The sequence below is a fragment of the Ptychodera flava genome (assembly GCF_041260155.1).
Source record: "Ptychodera flava strain L36383 chromosome 23 unlocalized genomic scaffold, AS_Pfla_20210202 Scaffold_24__1_contigs__length_23054250_pilon, whole genome shotgun sequence".
Taxonomy (NCBI): Eukaryota; Metazoa; Hemichordata; class Enteropneusta; family Ptychoderidae; genus Ptychodera; species Ptychodera flava.
This window is the reverse complement of record NW_027248278.1, coordinates 1,838,052-1,858,317: the sequence shown is the minus strand read 5'-3', so window position 1 is coordinate 1,858,317 and position 20,266 is coordinate 1,838,052. Positions and strand designations below refer to the sequence as shown.

Here is a 20,266-nt window from a genome sequence, read left to right as displayed (position 1 = left end):
TCATAATGATGGAGGAAACGAGGCAAGTTCAAGAAAACGCAACAAAGGAAACAACCTATTATTTTCATGGGCCCTGTTTTCCAACCTCATCGTCACGTTACGTAGATTGACCAAGGTTTCTAACCATGTGTAGACAACCAACGCACGTCGGAAATATCGTCGATAAGATTGTTAACATTCCCCGTGTGCCGTCTTTGTTTGCCTGGGCTAAACTGGTAACGCACCCAACGTAAATTCAGTGTTTGCCCATCCATGATAGCTGAGCTGAGGGCTGTAGAATCAATTGACGGATGTTACGTTTCCTCCGACGTCCGCATTGCATGACCTTTCAACTCTCTATTGACGTACTCATTTCAGGGTCAGTCACTCCACACTGAACAGTGCCGAGATGTTTTGAAAGTAGAATTTTATCAACCTACAAACGCGCCCGATTTTATGTTTTCTGGCTGTAAAAACATAGGCACAGTAAGAAATTTGAACTTCAAATTGTATCTCTATCGACAAACTATGTAAAATAGTTTTATGAACGGACCCGATTTTAAGTTTTTCGGCCGTAAAAGAAGTGTCGGAACGATATCAAATTTGAACTTCAGATTACCTACAAACAATGTGAATGGTCTCAGATACGGACCCAATTTAACCACGGTCCCTTAGTTTTCGGTTGTAATAACGCCGGAACGTGAACAGTTTTGAACATTGGATTTTACAACTGTAGGGTCATTGTACATTTCTGTCAGTAACGGATCCAATTTTCATTTTAACACGATCGTTCTTGAAACGTCTGAACAGGAACAGTTTTGAAAATCGGAACCCTGGGATTTTATCTGTACCAACATTTTATAAATAGTGCCAGGAATGAACCGAATCGTAACTTGTTTTGAGCCATTAAAACGTAAGAACGGGAAAAGTTTCAACATCCTTAACTGGGGCCGAAGGGGTGATTTCCTAATAATCGCTGGATGTTAGTACGTTTTCTCTGACATCCGCATTACGTAATCTTTAAACTCTAGTGACCTACTCAAATTATTGTTCACGGTCAGTCACTCCACACAGAACAGTTACGAGATGATCTGAAAGTACAATGTAGGACTTTATTGATGACCTACAACGCGCCCGATTGATATTTTTTATTTCTGTCGTAAAAACATAGGCACAGTATGAAATTTGAACTTCCAAATTTTATCTGTATCGACAAACTATGTAAAATAGTTTTATAAACGGACCCGATTTTAAGTTTTCTAGCCTTAAAATAAACGTCGGAACGATATCAAATTTGAACTTCAGATTAACTGTAAACAATATGAATGGTGTCAGATACGGACCCAAGTTAACTTAGTTTTTCGGTTGTATATAACGAATAGTTTTGAACATCGGATTTTATCATGATCTTTACCGATAAACATTGTGAAATAGCATCGGGAACGAAACAAATTTTAAGGTTTATTTTAGCCATAGCGTGAACGGGAAATGTTTTCAACATCGGATTTTATCTGAATCGGTAGATATGTAGACAAACATTTAAATTGTGTCAGAAATGGGCCGTGATTTAGGGAACAGAAGACAATCTCCCTGAAGTCGACGAATGTCCTGAAGGGTAAATAGCTCAAAACAGCGATGAAACTTGCTTGATTGACACCCCCCCCTCCCCCGATGTGACAGTCTTTCTGATGATTGTTACTAGGCTACGGATTGCTGCAGATAAACAAGCTTGCGTAAATAAATTAATAAATTAATGCTTGCTTTCCCCAGGGACAACACAAAACGCGTTGGAAATCACATGTTGTTCTCCCAGGTCACTGTGCTCGTCACTGCAGGTCGGCAGTCAATATCGACCAACTATTGTGACTAAACTTAATTCCCCCCCCCCCCCCCCCCCCCTCTTTGTAGGTAGCATGGCAGAGTTTTTGGTGAAATAGTTTTTGGTAGCCGGTCAAGACACTTCGTGTTTGTGTCGGCTACATGGACGATCTGCCACATTGACATGCACACTCCGTACACAAAAGCCCCTGACACGCAACTTCCCATCGCGCGTAGCTACATCCCCTAGCCTACGTTACCCTATCGAAATCCGGTTTATATGACATCGACATGCAAGCTGCGATTTCAAAATAATGATCTGCGACTGCCGGTATTATGGTGTGAAATAAACATTACCCTTCGCTAACTCGCAACCTTTATGGTAATGAGTTGTCATAGTTATCCTACAGAAATCGCTATACTGTTTACCATGCGTACAGTGAACGCCTCGGGCAACTCAAAATGCGTACAAGTCTTACTTCACATGTATATATTGGGTATCATCAGTGAGGCTATTTTATCTTGAATTTCTTTAATTGCAACAATGTTACACAATAAAGGTTTAAATCACTTGCCCGTTTACGATAAGTGTGTTTTATACCTTTTCACTATCGAGTCTACCGGTAGGCCTATACCATTTTAAAGTGATCCTTTTAAGTACGCTGCGTACGGGTTTCGTTTCACGTAATTACGTCCAATCATTAAGTTGCTTGTAGCTTACAAGTTCGCGTGAGACCTGTTAAGATACAGTGCTGCAATAAAACTCCGGCCGAATATTGGTAACATTTCTGAAATCCTACCAAGCTGCAATATTAGAAGTTCAGGCAATAATGTCGAAAAAAGGTCGAAGTCATCAGTGGGTAGGTGGGCGGAATTTCAAGCAGACGTCGAGTTTTATTTGCTTTTAATACCGCGGTAAACACATGACTCTTCCTGAGAGTAAAGAACTACTGTATTTTTAATGTAGCTTGCGACTTGATTTTCATTTTAATGAACCCCAGTATACGGTAACTTTGAGGTTTCAGTCAGTAACAACACGGGTAAACAACGTGAAAGAGTGGTACACAATTGCACAACCGGGTAAAAGGGGTCTTACCAATATTTAGCACAAGAAGGTAAACAGCAAACATACCCATCTTGCATATAAGTCGTACAGAAAACAAAAAATCTTCGAAAAAAACCTTCTCAACACTGAACGAAAAAAGACATGTTTACTGGTAGGCTTATGCGTGACATAAGTAAAAACCTCTTTTCATTACATTCCCGCGTAACCCCTCGCACTTTCATTTCGAGTGCACGGTGAGAACATTTTAAGATCGGAGCAATTTGAATAAGTGTGGTTTGGGTTAACATATTTTTATGTAGGCGTAAACAAGATTGACTCTCATGAATTTAAAAGTATTGATCTATCTTGGTATAAGACTTACTTGATATATTTCACAAACGGCCCATGGCCCATACTAGTACGGGTGTGACCCTGACCTAAAACTGATTACCGCGGAAGTTCACGTTTAGAGAACCATTGAATCTCCCATCGCCTATGGACATTTTTCACTATTGAACAACATAATACGTCTTCAACATAGTCTAAACTTGTTTCTCATTATGTCATTTATTGAAAACCTATTGGAATAAAAGCAAGTCAGCGGATAACAATATGCAGAAACTGCCACAACAAGTTTAAAGGTCAATGCACTTTCTCGCCGCATTTACAGTAACACGCTCGAGAGAAGATTTACTCTTACGTTAGAAATGACGCTGGACGTGCCCTCGGTATAACCCAACTCTTTAATAGCCGTATAATTTCCACTAATTTTAGGGGGTATATAAGGCCCCACGTAAATATGGCAGCTATTGAACAAATCTTCCGCGGAAATTCACATCAGTAAGCACTACCGTAGCTGGGTGCCAGTTTATCTCCCGATATACCATAAGCTTTAACCCACTCGACGATTTTTTATGAATCTCTACTGTCTTTCATTGATACTAACGATTTTATCCCCTTTTCAATAAAAATCATATGAAATTGATCACTGCATAGCCCACGTGTCATTTTCTCAGACAACATCAATTAGGCTAACATACCAAACTGTGTTTTGTGATCACACAGAATGAGGTACTGTACCGGTATTAGGTAGGTCGGACATGTGTGACAGTAGTCATCACAGTCGCGCCGGACTGCTCCTATGACATAGCGATGTGGCCTTTTCTACCATGTCATAGGCAGTCCTGTATGCCGTGAAACAACCTCAAGTCAATATAGCAATCATAGTATGGGATTGCGTGACACAATGGAAATCATCCTTAGTTACATTACTTCCGCTTTCAGCAGAGAAAACAAAGTTTAGTGCCGGGAGATTGAATTACCGTACATTGAGGCATATTTTCATTTTCTAAGGTTTACTCACGGTATGATTTATCACGGTCTGACCGGAACCAGTGTGATCTGAAACTGATTACCGCGGTACACGCGTTCGAGGCAGCATTTGATTTACATTTCTAATCTCCCAGCATCTATCAACATTTTGCACTTTTGGACAACATAACGTCTTTTCAATCAAGTCTAAAGTGTTTGGCTTTGTATCACTCGTTACTTCAACTGCTCCCCCCTTCGGTTGACATATTTTTATGTAGGTATGAACAAGATTGACTATCATGACTTTAAAAAGTATGATCCATCTCGGTATAGGACTTACTGGATTATATTTCACAAACAGCCAAGGCCCATAACGGGTGTGACTCTGACCTAAAACTGATTACCGCGGAAGTTTACGTTTAGAGAACCATTGAATCTCCCATCGCCCATGGACATTTTCACTATTGAACAACATAATACGTCTTCAACGTACTCTAAACTTGTCTCTCATTATGTCGTTTATTGAAAACCTAATGGAATAAATAAAAGCAAGTCGGCAGATACCATGCTGAAATTACCGCAGCAAGTTAAAAGTTCAATGCACTTTCTCTCTCGCCACACTTACAGTAACATGCTCGAGAGAAGTTTACCATTACGTTAAGAAATACAGCTGGACGTTCCTCGGTATAAGCCAACTCTCTAATAGCCGTATAATTTCCATTAAATTTGTTTTTAAGGCCCGGCGTAAATATGGCAGCTATTGAACGAATCTTCCGCGGAAATTCACTTCACACTACCGTAGCTGGGTGCCAGTTTATTTCCGGATGCCGTAAGCTTTAACCACCTATTTTTTGAATCTTTACTGTCTTCCATTTATACAAACGATTTTCGCCCTATTGCAATACAAATCATAATTATGAACTCGACATCTGCATAGCGCAAGTGCCATTTTCTAAGACAACATCAATTAAGCGAATATAACAAAGTGTGTTTTGTGATCACACAGAAATGAGGTACTGTATTAGGTCAGTCGGACATGTGTGACAGTCGTCATCACAGTCGCGCAGGACTGCTCCTATGACATAGCAAAGTGGCCTTTTCTACCATGTCATAGGCAGTCCTGTATGCCGTGAACAACCCTCTTTAATCATACTAACATCGCATTGCGTGACACAATGGAAATCACCCTCAGTTACATCATTACTTCCGCTTTCAGCAGAGAAAACAAAGTTTAGTGCCGGGAGATTGAATTATTGGAATCATATTTTCATTTCATTTCTAATTTTTACTCACGGGTATGATTTATCACGGTCTGATCGTACCAGTGTGATCTGAAACTAATTACCGCGGTACACGTCGTTCGAGGCAGCATTTACGGTACATTTCTAATCTCCTGGCGTGTATCAAAATTTTGCACGTTTGGACAAATAAAGTCTTTTCAATCTTATTCAAAGTGTTTGGCTTTGTATCACTCGTTGCTTCAACTGCTTCCCCCTTGGATTGACATACTTTTTGTTGGCGTAAACAAGATTGATTCTCATGAATTTAAAAGTATTGATCTATCTCAGTATAAGACTTACTTGATATATTTCACAAAGGGCCCATGGCCCATAACGGGTGTGACTCTGACCTAAAACTGATTACCGCGGAAAATCACGTTTAGAGAACCATTGAATCTCCCATCGCCTATGGACATTTTTCACTATTGAACAACATAATACGTCTTCAACATAGTCTAAACTTGTTTCTCATTATGTCATTTCTTGAAAACCTATTGGAATAAAAGCAAGTCGGCAGATAACAATATGCAGAAATTACCGCAGCAAGTTAAAAGGTCAATGCACTAATTTCTCCCTGGCTGCATTTACATTAACATTCTCGAAAGAAGGTTTACTCTATACGTTAGAAAAAACAGCTGGACGTGCCCTCGGTATAAGCCAACTCTCTAATAGCCGTATAATTTCCACTAATTTTAGGGGGGTATATAAGGCCCGGCGTAAATATGGCAGCTATTGAACAAATCTTCTGCGGAAATTCACATCACACTACCGTAGCTGGGTGCCAGTTTATTTCCCGATACCGTAAGCATTAACGCACTCGATGATTTTTATGAATCTTTAAATTACTGTCTTTCATTGATACAAACAATTTTCGCCCTATTGCAATACACATCATATGAAATCGGTTACTGCAAAGCGCAAGTGCCGTTTGCTCAGACAACATCAATTAAGCTTATAACAAAGTGTGTTTGTGATCACACAGAAATGAGGTACTGAATAAGTTAGGTCGGACATGTGTGACAGTAGTCATCACAGTCGCGCCGGGCTGCTCGTATGACATAGCGAATGGGCCTTTTCTTTGTCACAGGCGGTCCTGTATGCCGTGAAACAACCCTCAGGAACACGATTGGAACTAATTTGGGATAATTGGACAGTGAACTAATGCCGATTTAAGCTACAAATGTAATCTAATCTTTCTTTTTACTTTACACACTTGTTTTTACGAGTAATTTGCAATATTGCAACATTCAGTTATACGGCACCTAACACTTTTGAGAAATTTGAAAAATATGAAAATCAATTATCCCAAATTAGTTCCAATCGTGTTAATTGCGTGACACAATTGAAACCATCCCTAGTTACATTACTTCCGCTTTCAGCAGAGAAAACAAAGTTTAGTGCTGTGAGATTGAATCACGGTACATTGAGGCATAGTTATTGGAAAAAATATTTTCATTTCATTTCTAAGGTTTACTCACGGGTATGATTTATCACGGTACACGCGTTCGGGCAGCATGTACATTTCTAATCTCCCGGCATCTATCAACATTTTGCACTTTTGGACAACATAACATCTTTTCAATCTAGTCTAAAGTGTTTGGCTTTGTATCACTCGTTACTTGAACCCCTCCCCCTTAGAAGTATAACTGAAGAAAAGTGTGGCAATAGCAAGTCAAGTCATACGACGAAACTTCTGTCGTTTCCGTATCACCTTCACACTGTAACGTCAGCTGTTGTTTTTGTAGTTGACTTTTTTCTTCACGCTGATGTGATATAACATGGCAAATGAAAGCAAAACGAAAAACTGATATCATGCTCTCAACACTGAAAGACATCCACTTTTACGTTCGGAACATTTTTTTGGTGCCTGTAACTACCGGTATTTCACAACCAACAAATGTTACAGAAAGCAGTGTGATTATACCACTTTTATCATTATATCGTGTAAACTGTGTTGAAACTTTATTTCTCTGTTTACTTTGCTGTTACGTTTTAATGAGAAATAATTATTTTACGATTCACAGGCTCAAACCCCATTTGTTATTGTCGCAGTTTGACCCATGTGTCATGTCAATGCGTTATCCTGATACGAGTCCGACCACATAACCTGACCGTTGCCGCAACAGTTAATACATTTCTGAAATAATATGAAGCTGCAACTTTAAAAGTTAAGGCCATGATTTCGAATAAAATAGGCCTTTAGGGTCTCTTGATTTTCATCGAGGCGTCGGGTTACCAGAGTTACGTTTTCATTTGTCTTACGCCATTAACTAAAGTGACGGCATTTCTCCTGTAAAATTATGCAAGACGCCCCGGTCACCATCAAAATTCTAACTTGACATGCCTTATGTCAAGACTTGAAGTACAGAATTACTGACGAGTTTTCAGTTACTAGTACTTGTAGTTTCCAGCGTTGAAGATTGCCAATTTTCTTTTGACGTTGAACACATTGAAAATACGGCATGTGGGTTCAACGCACTTTCGCTTTAATATATTCACGTACACTGATTTAGTCATTGTTACTAAGCAACTATCAGACATGTGTAAGAGAAGTTCAGTTTTCTTTACACTTGGTTTCGAGGTTTTAACCACAAAACTAAAAGACAGTGAACGGATTACTGGATTGCTAGTGTTGACGTCCAACATTGTATATTAACCTTTTCATTCTAACAGGCCTGCCATTCACCCAACTTATTTTTTCATAAGATAATTTATCGGATGTTTTATTGTAGGTAAAAAGACGTGACCTGCTCACAATGTTGAGAATAAAATTCTTTTGTACGGGACACCTTTCTTAAAGATTCTCTGTACGACACAGATAAATGTTAAAAATGTTGTTACCTCACCAGGACTGAAAATAAACACGTGAAGGTCATTTTTTCCAAACAGGAACAGTTTAGGACAAGTTAATATTTTGTAGACGTCAAAAGAATCTTATTCTAATTAGTCATTGTCAATGTCAGGAAATCAGAAAGGAAAAAATCGCGAGTTACTTCTCTGGCACTTGTATTTTCCAATAACATTAACCATCCAGGCCTATGTGCACTTGTATCATGTAAACCTCCCTGTGACAGAGATCGAAATCATCCGTTGAGATGGGTCCCGTGTACCGGTAACACGGTTTTTAAAAATCATACAAAGCAAACTGTTCGAGCAATCCCCGAAAGTGTGCAGTGATTTACTGTAAACCTTTAAAAACTGTACGTAAGCTTTGAAAGTTGCTCATGACGTTTTGCAAAAAATGTTTATAATCAAGGCAGAGAAATTGCTCCCATGTCTCCGCTGATTATAGCGAGTACGGTAGAGGTCATATTGTCCCCTCTTGAGCTTTACATATGTAAAATAACAAGAAATCATGATATAAAACAGCACAGGGCTTTAAATTACGCCGGCTCAAATACCACCAAATGTGGGCACGACCAATGTATTCCCTAAAGAGGACTACTTTACACCGTCCCTGGTTTCAGTGGGATTTGGCCAGTGTCAACAACACTTGATGCCCTTGATATGCCGGTGGTATGGCATTCTGTTTGCTTTCTTTGGTAATCACAGTAATAACTTTCAGTACTGCAACTTGTAACATGATTTTCTTTAGAGTGAACCAACAGTCAAGTGAATGCCTTTGCCCCTTTGCCCGCATTCCCTGGAAGTTTATTGACCCCTTCTGACAACACTTCAACGCCGTTGGCATGACAACCGCCCTTCATGGGTTGAGCATGGAGGTTCATGAGTGGTTGGGGTATTTCTGAACTTTCACCATCGCTGCCAAACTCCTCTGCGCGGTAATGCTTGTTATTAATTTTTTGATCTTCATTTCTAGAGACATTACAATTACTCCTCATTTAGAACTTGAGATTCCCTCAATGGAATTTCTCCCTAGGCAATTCACGGAACTTGCGTCAGGCCGCCACAAAGCAACTGTGTACCACCGTCCGGAGGGACGGTGTGTGTACAAAATGCCACAACGCGCTGTGATCGTTTTGTAGGTTGAGAGGTGAAGTTGGAAATATAAACCAGACTTTAATCTGCAAACAAACTGTCAACTGCTGATTAACTACTTCAGAATTTGACAAACAGATTATACCTGGAAGTGTCTTTCAGTGTTTATTGAGCAAATATTACCGTCCCCACACTTTGCGACAGGCAGTGGCCGCTGTGATGTAATGATGTAAATTTCTCCAGAGACAAACTAGAAGTGTTACTAATCTGCCACTGAATAATTGTACGGCACAAGAAATTATCCTGAAGGCCTGAGAATTATTCCTTCTCTGAGCATTATGGGACGAAACAACTGGTCCTTCGCCACATGCATTTTTGTTGTTGGCATCAGTGATTGTTTTGACCGGGTTTTATGATTTTAATACGACGAACCGGACGTAGAATCTGCTATACTGATCTTTGTATGCACGATCATTTGTACCCGTTTTCGTGACGTTCAAGAAATCTAAAAAGATGTTAACGGCATTATTTTATCAAGGTATGATTTCATCCGGGTCATTGCATTATTCCCGTACACCAAAATTCACTGTTTTGTGTTTCGTTAGTTTTAAAAAAATAATATTGCAGCCATAAAATTGAACACAAAATACAAACTGATCTAGACAATCACACAGACACACGCCATTCTGAACGAGTCTCGACTGTCCGCGATTCGTCCTTGAAAGAACGCAAAACTACCGTTGTTCAGGGATAGAGTTCACCAAAAGTTCATTCAACTTTGTTGCAGGGGCGTTTCACGTACGCGTCCGTCCTTCCACTCAATCAGTCACATCGCTTCATTGCCAGCCCATGACAGGCCAATAAAATGCTAATAGACGTGGTTTCGTACATATTTCCATGGTTTTACAGGAGTTATGTATTAAATACAATATTTTATCAGACATAAGGCTTTAAAGTTGCAATATGAATCAAAATTGTCATTTTTTTTCTCGTAAAACTAAAGCAAATAGACCGTACTATGTGGAAGTACTCTTTCTAGGAATTTAAGTAAGCCTCTCACCAATCCCGGCACACAAATACGTTCATTTTGATACTTTGCGGCTGCCTAGAAAAGCTGTTTGTAAACAAACTTTCAAAACAAAAACATTGGCGTTGTGCACATGACAAGTACGGTATGACTGATGACGTCTCCATAGAGTGCACGTTGGAAGGGCGATGTCGACACAATAACAGAACTTGACATATAGAATGAATAAATCAATAAAAAAATTTGCGTTTGCCTAACTCTGGTAGCGTCACAATGTTTCGGAAATATACATATATCGATATGATAAAGTACAGCTCCACAAACTATCGTGTGATTGGTTTTTATCACCCATCATCGCCGTGTGCACCCACTTCATGTACTGTGTACGTTCGATCGAGCGTCCAGACCACGTACACCGTTCTGGTTGTGTTCACTGCGTGCCTGACAGCGTTTCCACAATCCTCTCCCCGTTGCATATTGTTACATTTTTCATATTGAAAGGCGAGGTATCTGCACGCTATATGTTTTGACAGTTTTGCCCACTTCTGTATCGTCCTCCACTGCAGAAGATCGGCAACTGACTGTCTTGCCCCTCAGTCTGGTCTTGCATGGCCATTTCATCGCGTCGACGCGTGGTAAATGAGACCATGACCATTGATGATGGAGACTGCAGTTTTCTTTGTTTCCGAAAAATACCTATTTGACCTGAAGGATTCTAGATTATCAACGAATGCTAACGGATCTTAGTGATTTGTTACCGCCATCGAATAATGGAAGGACTACGGCCCGGTTCACATTACAAATCATTGGGTCCGCATGGTGTTGGTAGGTCAACGTTTCATTATATGGAGTTCGGGGGACTTGCCCGGGTCCTTGCCCGAGGAAACACCGCTGGCTAGCGAAGTTTGATCATCACGCGGAACTGCCGTTATATACGCCACTTTGAATTACGTCTACACTAGTTCGTCTCCTATAAACTCCGATCAGAAATGGACTTAAACTTTTGATTGAATAGTCATCAAAATCACATTTAACGCCCGAAATGCTTGCTCAGGATTTCAATAAGACTTCACTGAGACAAGGTGAAATGACTTGGGCAGCAAACGAGCCATGCTTGCAAAAAGTGTAGCCTAGATTCTAGTTCGTCCGCTTGCCTCCGTACCTCCGACTCACTCCCTGAGTCGGAGGTACGGAGGCAAGCGGACGAACTAGAATCTACGCTAGCATAAGTGACACTGCACTGGCATATCAACAGACCTTCATTTTCTCGAGGGTCTATGATTCAACTTCTTGCCAGTACCACTCGATTAAAAACCTCGCTGGGCCCTATATCGATGCAGACTGCCCGTAGCCGCTTCAGCTGTTTGTCAGTGCATCTAAAAATTTAACCCGTACTTTCGCACTTGCCCTCGAGCATTTGGCCAGCGGTGGCTCGGTGGGGGAAAGCATATTTACACAGTGGCGACCGTATCGACCGTACCGTGACGGTGGTTCGCGAGAAAACTGTAGACACAGTCTGCCTCCTCGACGTGGTGCAGTAGTCACTTTTCACTCTTTTTATGGTTCCATCTTTCGATCTGACCAAACACCTTCTTGACCGCTTGTGGGAAGGCCAGGCATGTCAACACGTACACGGTGATGTTGCAACCCGTATGAATCAAATACGCATGCGTACATCAATAGTAGAAATGACGTTTCAAATTCTGTGCTTTACTCTCGCAAACAGTACGTACCGAAACAGCAATTAATTCGATAATTAAATCAGTTTACTCAAGTTACAGTCATCCCCGTTGTCGAATCTGCAAATGAAATTGTTAAGGATTTTTCTATAAAGTTAAATCTTGAAATATGAAGGCCAATTCTGATCCATATTGCACAGACATGGGTGAAATCGTGAGAGCCAGAACTTGGACATCTCGGGAAAGCAGGAACTTTGAAGATGACCGTAGTAAGAAAAGCAAGCATTTTAATAAAAAAGTTCTACAAGACTGCATTCCTGATGGGATCATGAACTAATAAAGTGTTCTGATGCGTTCATGTACCATGTATCTTGTCCGGTCCGAGTCATCATCGGCCGGTTGGCTGAGCCTAACCTTTGTATGCGTGGACAATTACGTGTTGTTCAGTTTTGCAACCATTGGTCTGTTTGCATGTGAAAACTTGGTAATTTATCGTATATTATATCTAATATTATGTGAGAATTTTTATCAAATACTTCATGAAAAAAATTATTCGATTATTAGTTCGGTTACCCATTACATGACATCTCCATTATCCCTACGAAAGTAGATGAACTCTTGTACAGTTTCGTTAATTCCTCGAAATGTCAAGTCGGAAAAGATTTCAGGTTCAGAATAATATATGGCTCGACATCGGAACATTTGTTATGATACTGAAAATGTACAGAGCACCGTGTTTTTAGAAATAAATGCAGTGATGGCAATGTCGGAAGGGAATTGACTCAGAAAAAGTGATTACAACGTCGGTAAATTAGTCCCGGGTGGATATCGGAAAAGGCCTATGGATGTGTAAATAAAATACGTCAACAACAAAGTTGGATGCGATTTTTCTTCCAAAAAATTGCGACATAGGTTAATTGATATCAAAATTGCAAACATGAAGGCCCATGGGCTTGTAAATTAAATACATTGATAAAGTCAGAAGAGATAATTCGACATTTGCCGATATCAAATGAAAAAGGCCCATAAAGCTGTAATGAAATAAATCGATGTCAAAGTCGGCAGAGGCTTTTTTGGTTCAGAAAAGATAATGTGACACTATGATTGGTTAATTCACCCCACTTAAAAGTAAGTAAAGGCATGGGTTTGTACATTTACTACATCGATAACAATGTTGGAAGAGATTGTCTGTTGAAAAAAATGACAAGCGTTTTGCGACGTAAGTAAATTTTTCCGAACTGTGCCTCTAGAATAATATTCGATAACTAAGGTCGGAAAATCATCCATGTTAAAATAATACGTTAGTTAACACTCAACAGTCAAAATCCAAAGACAGTCGTTCCCTCTGCATGAAATAATACAGACAATAAGAAAACAAGCTTGTTACGTTCATGTATTTTATTTCTTTGATCACACGTACCCTGCCCAAAACTGCTCAAGATGTGCAATCTTCGCAATTGTTGACCAGGCATTACCCTGGCTCAAGAACGGCATGTGATAAAATCGCACATGAAAAAAAACAGTGGGAGAATTCAAAGTCTGTGGGAACCGGACCTAACTTTCCCTGATTTTCTGCATATTGGTTAATTTGCATAACAATACACTCAGTTAGACAGTTTTCGGACGACCTCAGTTTTCAGACATTTATAATGACATGCTGTATGTTATACTCACTTCGCTCTGTTTTGATAGCGTTTTACAAGTCATGCTACCGCATATTAAGTCAGGTGACGCTGCCATCCCGTTTTGGATTTTATTTTTTTGGTAAAAGCTATTTCGGGCGCTACAAACTTGGTGAAGTTAGCCACACCGTACAATACGAGGTGTAGAACGCAACATACAGGGACAGCCCGTGTCCGATATCTAGAAGCGCTATACACGTTGAAATAAAGTTGCGTCGTCCATGGATTAAACGAAACTAATTATCACGAAATATTTCCATATAGTTTTCTAAACACATCGAAATTGAAAATCGGGGTTCGAAGTTTCAAAATATCAATATTTAGCCCCTTATCACATTCAAAATACGACGTCCGATTACTGCGATAGCAGTCCGATTACACGCACTCACCATGGGGGCAAAAATTTGGCAACTTTGACGCCCTAAATGCCATTTCTGTCGGTGTTAACAGTTTGAGGATAAACACAATAAAGTTTCGAAGGGTATGGTAATAAGATTTCGTTGTGCTCGTCATTAATGAAACGGCTTTGGGCGAAATTCACTACCCTGTCCGAAGAAAACTGTCACACTGAGTATAGTTGTAATCGGAGGCGATCGAATCCATACTTTCTAGTGCGGGAGTAACGGAAGTAAAGTAGTCCAGAATAGTGCATTTTCGTTTTTTCTTCACACTACCACTCCTACTGGACATGAATATTCCTTCGAAAGCGCCATTTTGAGCGACGACAACACACTGTATACATGTACATCAGCAATGAACACTTGCTGTATCGACTCCAATGATTTGTCAATGAATGCAAAACTTCCTGTTGGCAACCAATCACAAACGCTGTTGAAACGGGTAACTCTGCAACAGCTTTTTCTAGCGTAATTATAGCGCTCTCTACGGCGACACAATGAGTGGTTCTGTACGGAAAACCTGCCAAATGTTACCGATGAATTTAGATCGCGTAAACTGTAGCTGCGATGATCATAGAGGTAAATTCATCTGAACAAAGATATTATCGGAGACAGACGCAGATATACTTTGAGACAGTCGCTGATTGGGACTTGCGACAAAAGACGCGCTAGTTCAGACGTACCAGTCGAAGATAGAATTCTTAGGCACTCTTATCTGACATAAATGCAACACGCGTGCAACGTGATCAAGTGCGGTACATTGCCTACCACACCACCACGTGCGCAGGGTTAAAAATGGTCCCACGTAGCCTACTGGTGAAACTATCGCCCATGGCATGGACGGATCTTACATTTAAGAAGTACAGAATACCAACAAACTTCATAACATTAAAAACACTTCAATAACAAATGAAAAGGAGCGAAATGTGTTCGTAAAAATGCAGGGCCATATCTTCCATGTAGATTTAGAATGACAATGGTATAGACGTTGAGGGCATGTTCCACCAAACCTTTACACGATTTTATCACGCAGGTAATTGTTCCGCAGTATCTTGTAATCTCTCGTGTTTACATATTTGTACATACGGACGTTACCGCTAATTGATCTATATAAACATGGGGTATTTCCGCGTGACGTGGTCAACTTACATCTGTCCGGTAGGGTATATATATATATATATATATATATATATATATATATATATATCCTGATGATTGTTTACCGCATGAAACAGCCTGTAGAGTGACAACTACAAGTTCCTAGATTCTCAGTATATATATATATATATATATATATATATATATATATTATATATATATATATATATATATTATATATATATATATATATATATATATATATATATATATATATATATCGCAGTTGCTTTGTCCGTATACTTACAGGGACAAAGTCAGCCATTTTTCATGTATTTTGTTTGATGTGAGATATTGTTTGACAAGTTGAAAGACACTGAATGAATGGTTTACCATGCATATATTCGACCCAGGTTTTAAACACAATACATGAAACCACGTGAAAATGAATTAATGGTCATGACCATTAATTCATTTTCACGATGTTTCATTTAATATGTCTAAAACCAGGGTCGAATATATGCATAGTCAGCATTCAATCAGAATCTTTCAACATGTCAAACAATATAAGTAGTATCTTGCATCAAACTAAATTCATGAAAAATGGCCGACTTGTCCCTTTAATACTTCACAATTGAAAACAACATCTATAGCATACAGGAGAACTTTCAAAAGTTTGGTGTATTGGAAAACAGGACGTTTTAGTTTGCTTGACATTGCTGCTGATCTCATTTACTTCAAGCTGACAGCAGGCTAACAGCCTACAGGAGAGTTACAGCCAATAGGAGAACGGCAGACTACAGAGGACCAATAGCTTTTTTGTTTGAATTTGTTTAGACTGAAAGTAGATGATATAGCATGGCCATTCAGGCTTGTGCTTTGATAAATTATGTTGCTATGTAACTATTCTTGTCATCCATGTCATGATAATAAATACAAACTCTACGCAACAATTTACCTCAGAGTTGTCTCTCATAAGCAGTTATATTGATTTCATGATTGTTTTATCTCTTCACAGGAGTACTGCTATGATAACATGAATTTCATGAAGTGTTTTCAGAAGATTATCATACTGTTCTACAAAGGTACGTGAAAAATTACATCATCAAAAATCGTGAACACTCTCTCTCTCTCTCTCTCTCTCTCTCTCTCTCTCTCTCTCTCTCTCTCTCTCTCTCTCTCTCTCTCTCTCTCTCTCTCTCTCTCTCTCTCTCATTCTAATTATCATTGATTATGCATTACATATTCTGCTAGTTCAGTACAATGCAACACAAGATACAAATCAAGATCTGTGTAAAGTATAGAAGTGACATGTCAAACTTAATTGCAGACAAATGAAAAACATAAAATCTAAAATGTGTGTTGTCTTCCCATTTGCTATAAATATGACAATAGGAAGGACCATTGTAGGTGAATCCTGACTTTAATGTCATCTGTCTGTGTGTGGATGGGTGGATTGATAGAGTGATGGGTGGATGGATGGATGGATGGACGGATGGGCAGCCACACATATCAGCTCTGTATCATCTCCTGAATACATGTATCATGGCTCAGAGGTTATACTGAAAGCCCCAATAGCTGTGAAGTTTATGCATTTTTTCATGATTCTATTTTCAAACCTCAGTTGTTTCATGAGCTATCTGAAAGACGTGTATAGAAGTATCACTGCTCCCTGATTTGGAACATACCTATATGTTTTAACAGGCGGAATAATAAATGGAAAGATACGAGAAAACAGTAGTATTTCCTGCACGTACACATCGCGATCATACCCAGAAACAAGCATGATGCCAATTTAGGGACCTTGTCAAAATCAAACAGCCCAGCTTGCTGAGCGTGACCGAGACGCTTTGCATGGGGCCTCGGGCCGCCTGTTCACGCCTGTGTTGTACTCCTGATTAGCTAATTAAACTTAATAATAATAATAATAATAATAATAATTTATTTGTAAAGCGACAAACTCCACAGGAAAAAATGATCACAGCCGCTGAAAGATACATTACAATAAGAAAATGGATAACTAATAAAAATATAATTGATCGAGAAAGTTAAAAACGAGCAAATTCATAAAAAAAGTCTAATCAATAGAGAAAGCCAACTTAAAAAGGTGTGTCTTAAGCATACGTTTAAAAGTATTAAAATAATCGCAATCATACCAATCCATAATCCAATAACACTAGGTCAAAATTTGTAAGACAATAGTTGTAAACATAGACACAAAACAGCACAGAACAGACAGTAAATAGACGGTACAAACAAAGTCAAATTCATGAAAGAAAGATATATGGACCTCTGGCCAAAAGACCAAGAAGTGATGTCAGGTGTTTCGAAAATAGTAAGCGCATCCTGCCCCACATGTGGCACCCGCCATATATCAATCTGTAAGTCAGATAGGTAGTGGTCACTAACTAAGGCCCCATGTCACCGATGCCATCAGTGATCATTTGTCGAAGAGAGATATTGTATTTATCTACCAGCTTGCGATACCTGCCAAAAAAGCGTTTGAATATAGAGACAAGTCTTGCTCTGGTGTAACCTTGATTTAACAGTTTGAAAGAGAGATGGCCATGTCTCTCTACAAAATCACCATATGAACTGCATGCTCTTGCATATCGTATAAGCTGGGAAATGTATACCCCATTACACAAACGAATATTCACTGGAAGCTTGTTCCATAAAAATGGGGCTGCAGAACAGAACGCCCTATCACCATACCTTTTTGTCTTGGTCATGAATGTATTCAGTTTAAAATCGTTGGCAGAACGAAGTTTGCGCGTAGGTACATAAAAACTTATTAAATCTCTCAAATATTGTGGGCCAGCACAATCAATGATAATCAAACATATAAACATTTAAAAGTAATAATTAAAATCTTGTAAATGGTATGCTGGTGTACAGGTAGCCAATATAATTCCTGCAGAAATGGTGTTATATGATCAGAACGCTTTGACCGAGTTATAACTCTGGCTGCTACATTTTGAACATGCTGAATGCGATTAATCAAATACATTGTAAGCCATACAGCAAAGAATTACAAGAATCGATACGTGAGGAGACAAGCGAATGGATAAGGTGTTCAGTGGCAGATCTGGATAGGTACTTACGAATGAGGGCAATGCGTCGAATATGGAACATGGAAGAGCGACAAATATGACTGACATGAGATTTCATAGTGAGACTGGAATCGAGAATGACGCCAAGGCTCTTTCCTTGATATTGGGTTGAAATCAGCGCATCACCTATACGAAGACTTTGCTCAAGACTTGAATAAAAGTCAACATTTTTAGATAAAAATACAATTCTATTTTATCATCATTAAGGCGTAGAAAATTTGAGGACATCCAGGCTCTGACATCTGAGACACAGGATTCAAGATTACTTAAAGTGACATGGTAATTTTCACGTGGAAAAGACATGTACAGATTTGAGTCATCGGCATAAAAATGATATTTACAACCATGACGACGTCGCCTAGGGGGGATGTGTAAACAGTAAATAATATTGCGCCAAGGACTGACCCTTGCGGTACACCTGTTTCCAGAGGATAACGGGGCGACTGGGTAGAATTTATAATTACGGCTTGTCTTCGATCGGAAAGATATGACTTAAACCACATCAAAGCATTATCAGAGACACCGAAACGATGGTGCAAATGCTCTAACAAAATTTCATGATTAACCGTATCAAAGGCGGCAGAAAGATCTAACATAACTAAAAATACATCCTGCTTAGAATCAAGTGCACATAAAATATCATTAGTGACCTTTAATAGAGCTGTTTCAGCCGATTGTAAGGGTTCATCTAAAGAATTTGAGACAATATGAGCTTTAAGTCTACGAGCGACAATTCGTTCGAGAACCTTTGATAGGAATGGGAGATTTGAAATCGGGCGATAATTCTTAAGAGTGTTATGATCCAGTGAAGGTTTCTTCAAAGGAGGTTTTACGACTGCATCTTTGAAATCGGATGGCACAAAGCCAGACTGTAATGAGTTATTAAAATATCTGTAATCAATGGTAAAAGAATAGTAAGGACATGCTTATCCTTCAGGATCCTGGTGGGAATAGGATCAAGACAGCAGGAGGATGAGGGTGATGAGCGAATAATCTCATCAACCTCATCAACAGTAGTGAGCTGAAATGAATCCAGACGACACCCAGGTCCTGAAACAAAAGGAGGTATACAAAACATCGTTGAAGCAATATCAAGGATGAGCGATTGTACACGGTTTATGAAGAACCGAGCAAACCGATCAGCCAGTTCAACAGAGTCATTATAGTCAGGCAACGTGGATGAGTTTGAATGTTGTCCAAATAGACTGGTAACTATCTGGAAGAGCTTCTTCTGATCACCGGAGCAGTTTTCAACCAGGCCAGCAAAGTGACATTTCTTGGCGGTTTTAACCAATTGTACAACCTTTGTTCGAAGTTCTCTATAAATCTGACGATGAATTTCTAATCGTGACTTTCTCCAGGTTTTCTCAGCTTTCATCCTAGCTTTCCTCGCTTCGATGATTGAAGTCGTGATCCATGGGACAGTTTGGCGATTTGGAACAACTCGTATTCGCTGAGGAACATGATGAATGTGTCACGAATGATGGTGTTAATTAAATTTAGTTTGGCTGTTACGGCTTCAACCATCTGATTGCATTGGGAAGGGCAGATGAAAGTTCGGATGCGAAGATTTCAGCAGAGAAAGATTTCAAACTTCTTGTGTTAATACGTCTAAATGCCGTCTTGCGAGTCACAGCAGTATCCATCGAGAAAAACAATGGTAATGATCGGAAATAGAGTGGATTTGCTCTACTCAGACATCAGAGATGACTAGATGCGTTTTGATCTGTGGTTTGTTGGCAAGTTTAAGCTTACACCAAACTTTATGAATATTTGTCAATGGTAATTAGTTACACCACACCTCAGCCACCTGACTCTGTCGGCTTTAGACAGCAACTACCGGACAAAATCTCAGGACGGTGTCAAGAGTGATTGATATGGTAATTAAACATTTGTT

At 39.4% G+C, this 20,266-nt stretch overlaps 1 protein-coding gene across 1 annotated transcript in view; it reads left to right on the top strand.

The window, feature by feature from the left end:
- The window catches only part of LOC139124776 (eIF5-mimic protein 2-like), a 162,730-nt gene that overhangs the window by 94,865 nt on the left and 47,599 nt on the right, over positions 1–20,266 (top strand). Inside the window, 1 exon segment of the mRNA XM_070690888.1 lies at positions 16,275–16,341. Within this exon segment, the coding sequence (XP_070546989.1) occupies positions 16,275–16,341 (67 nt within the window).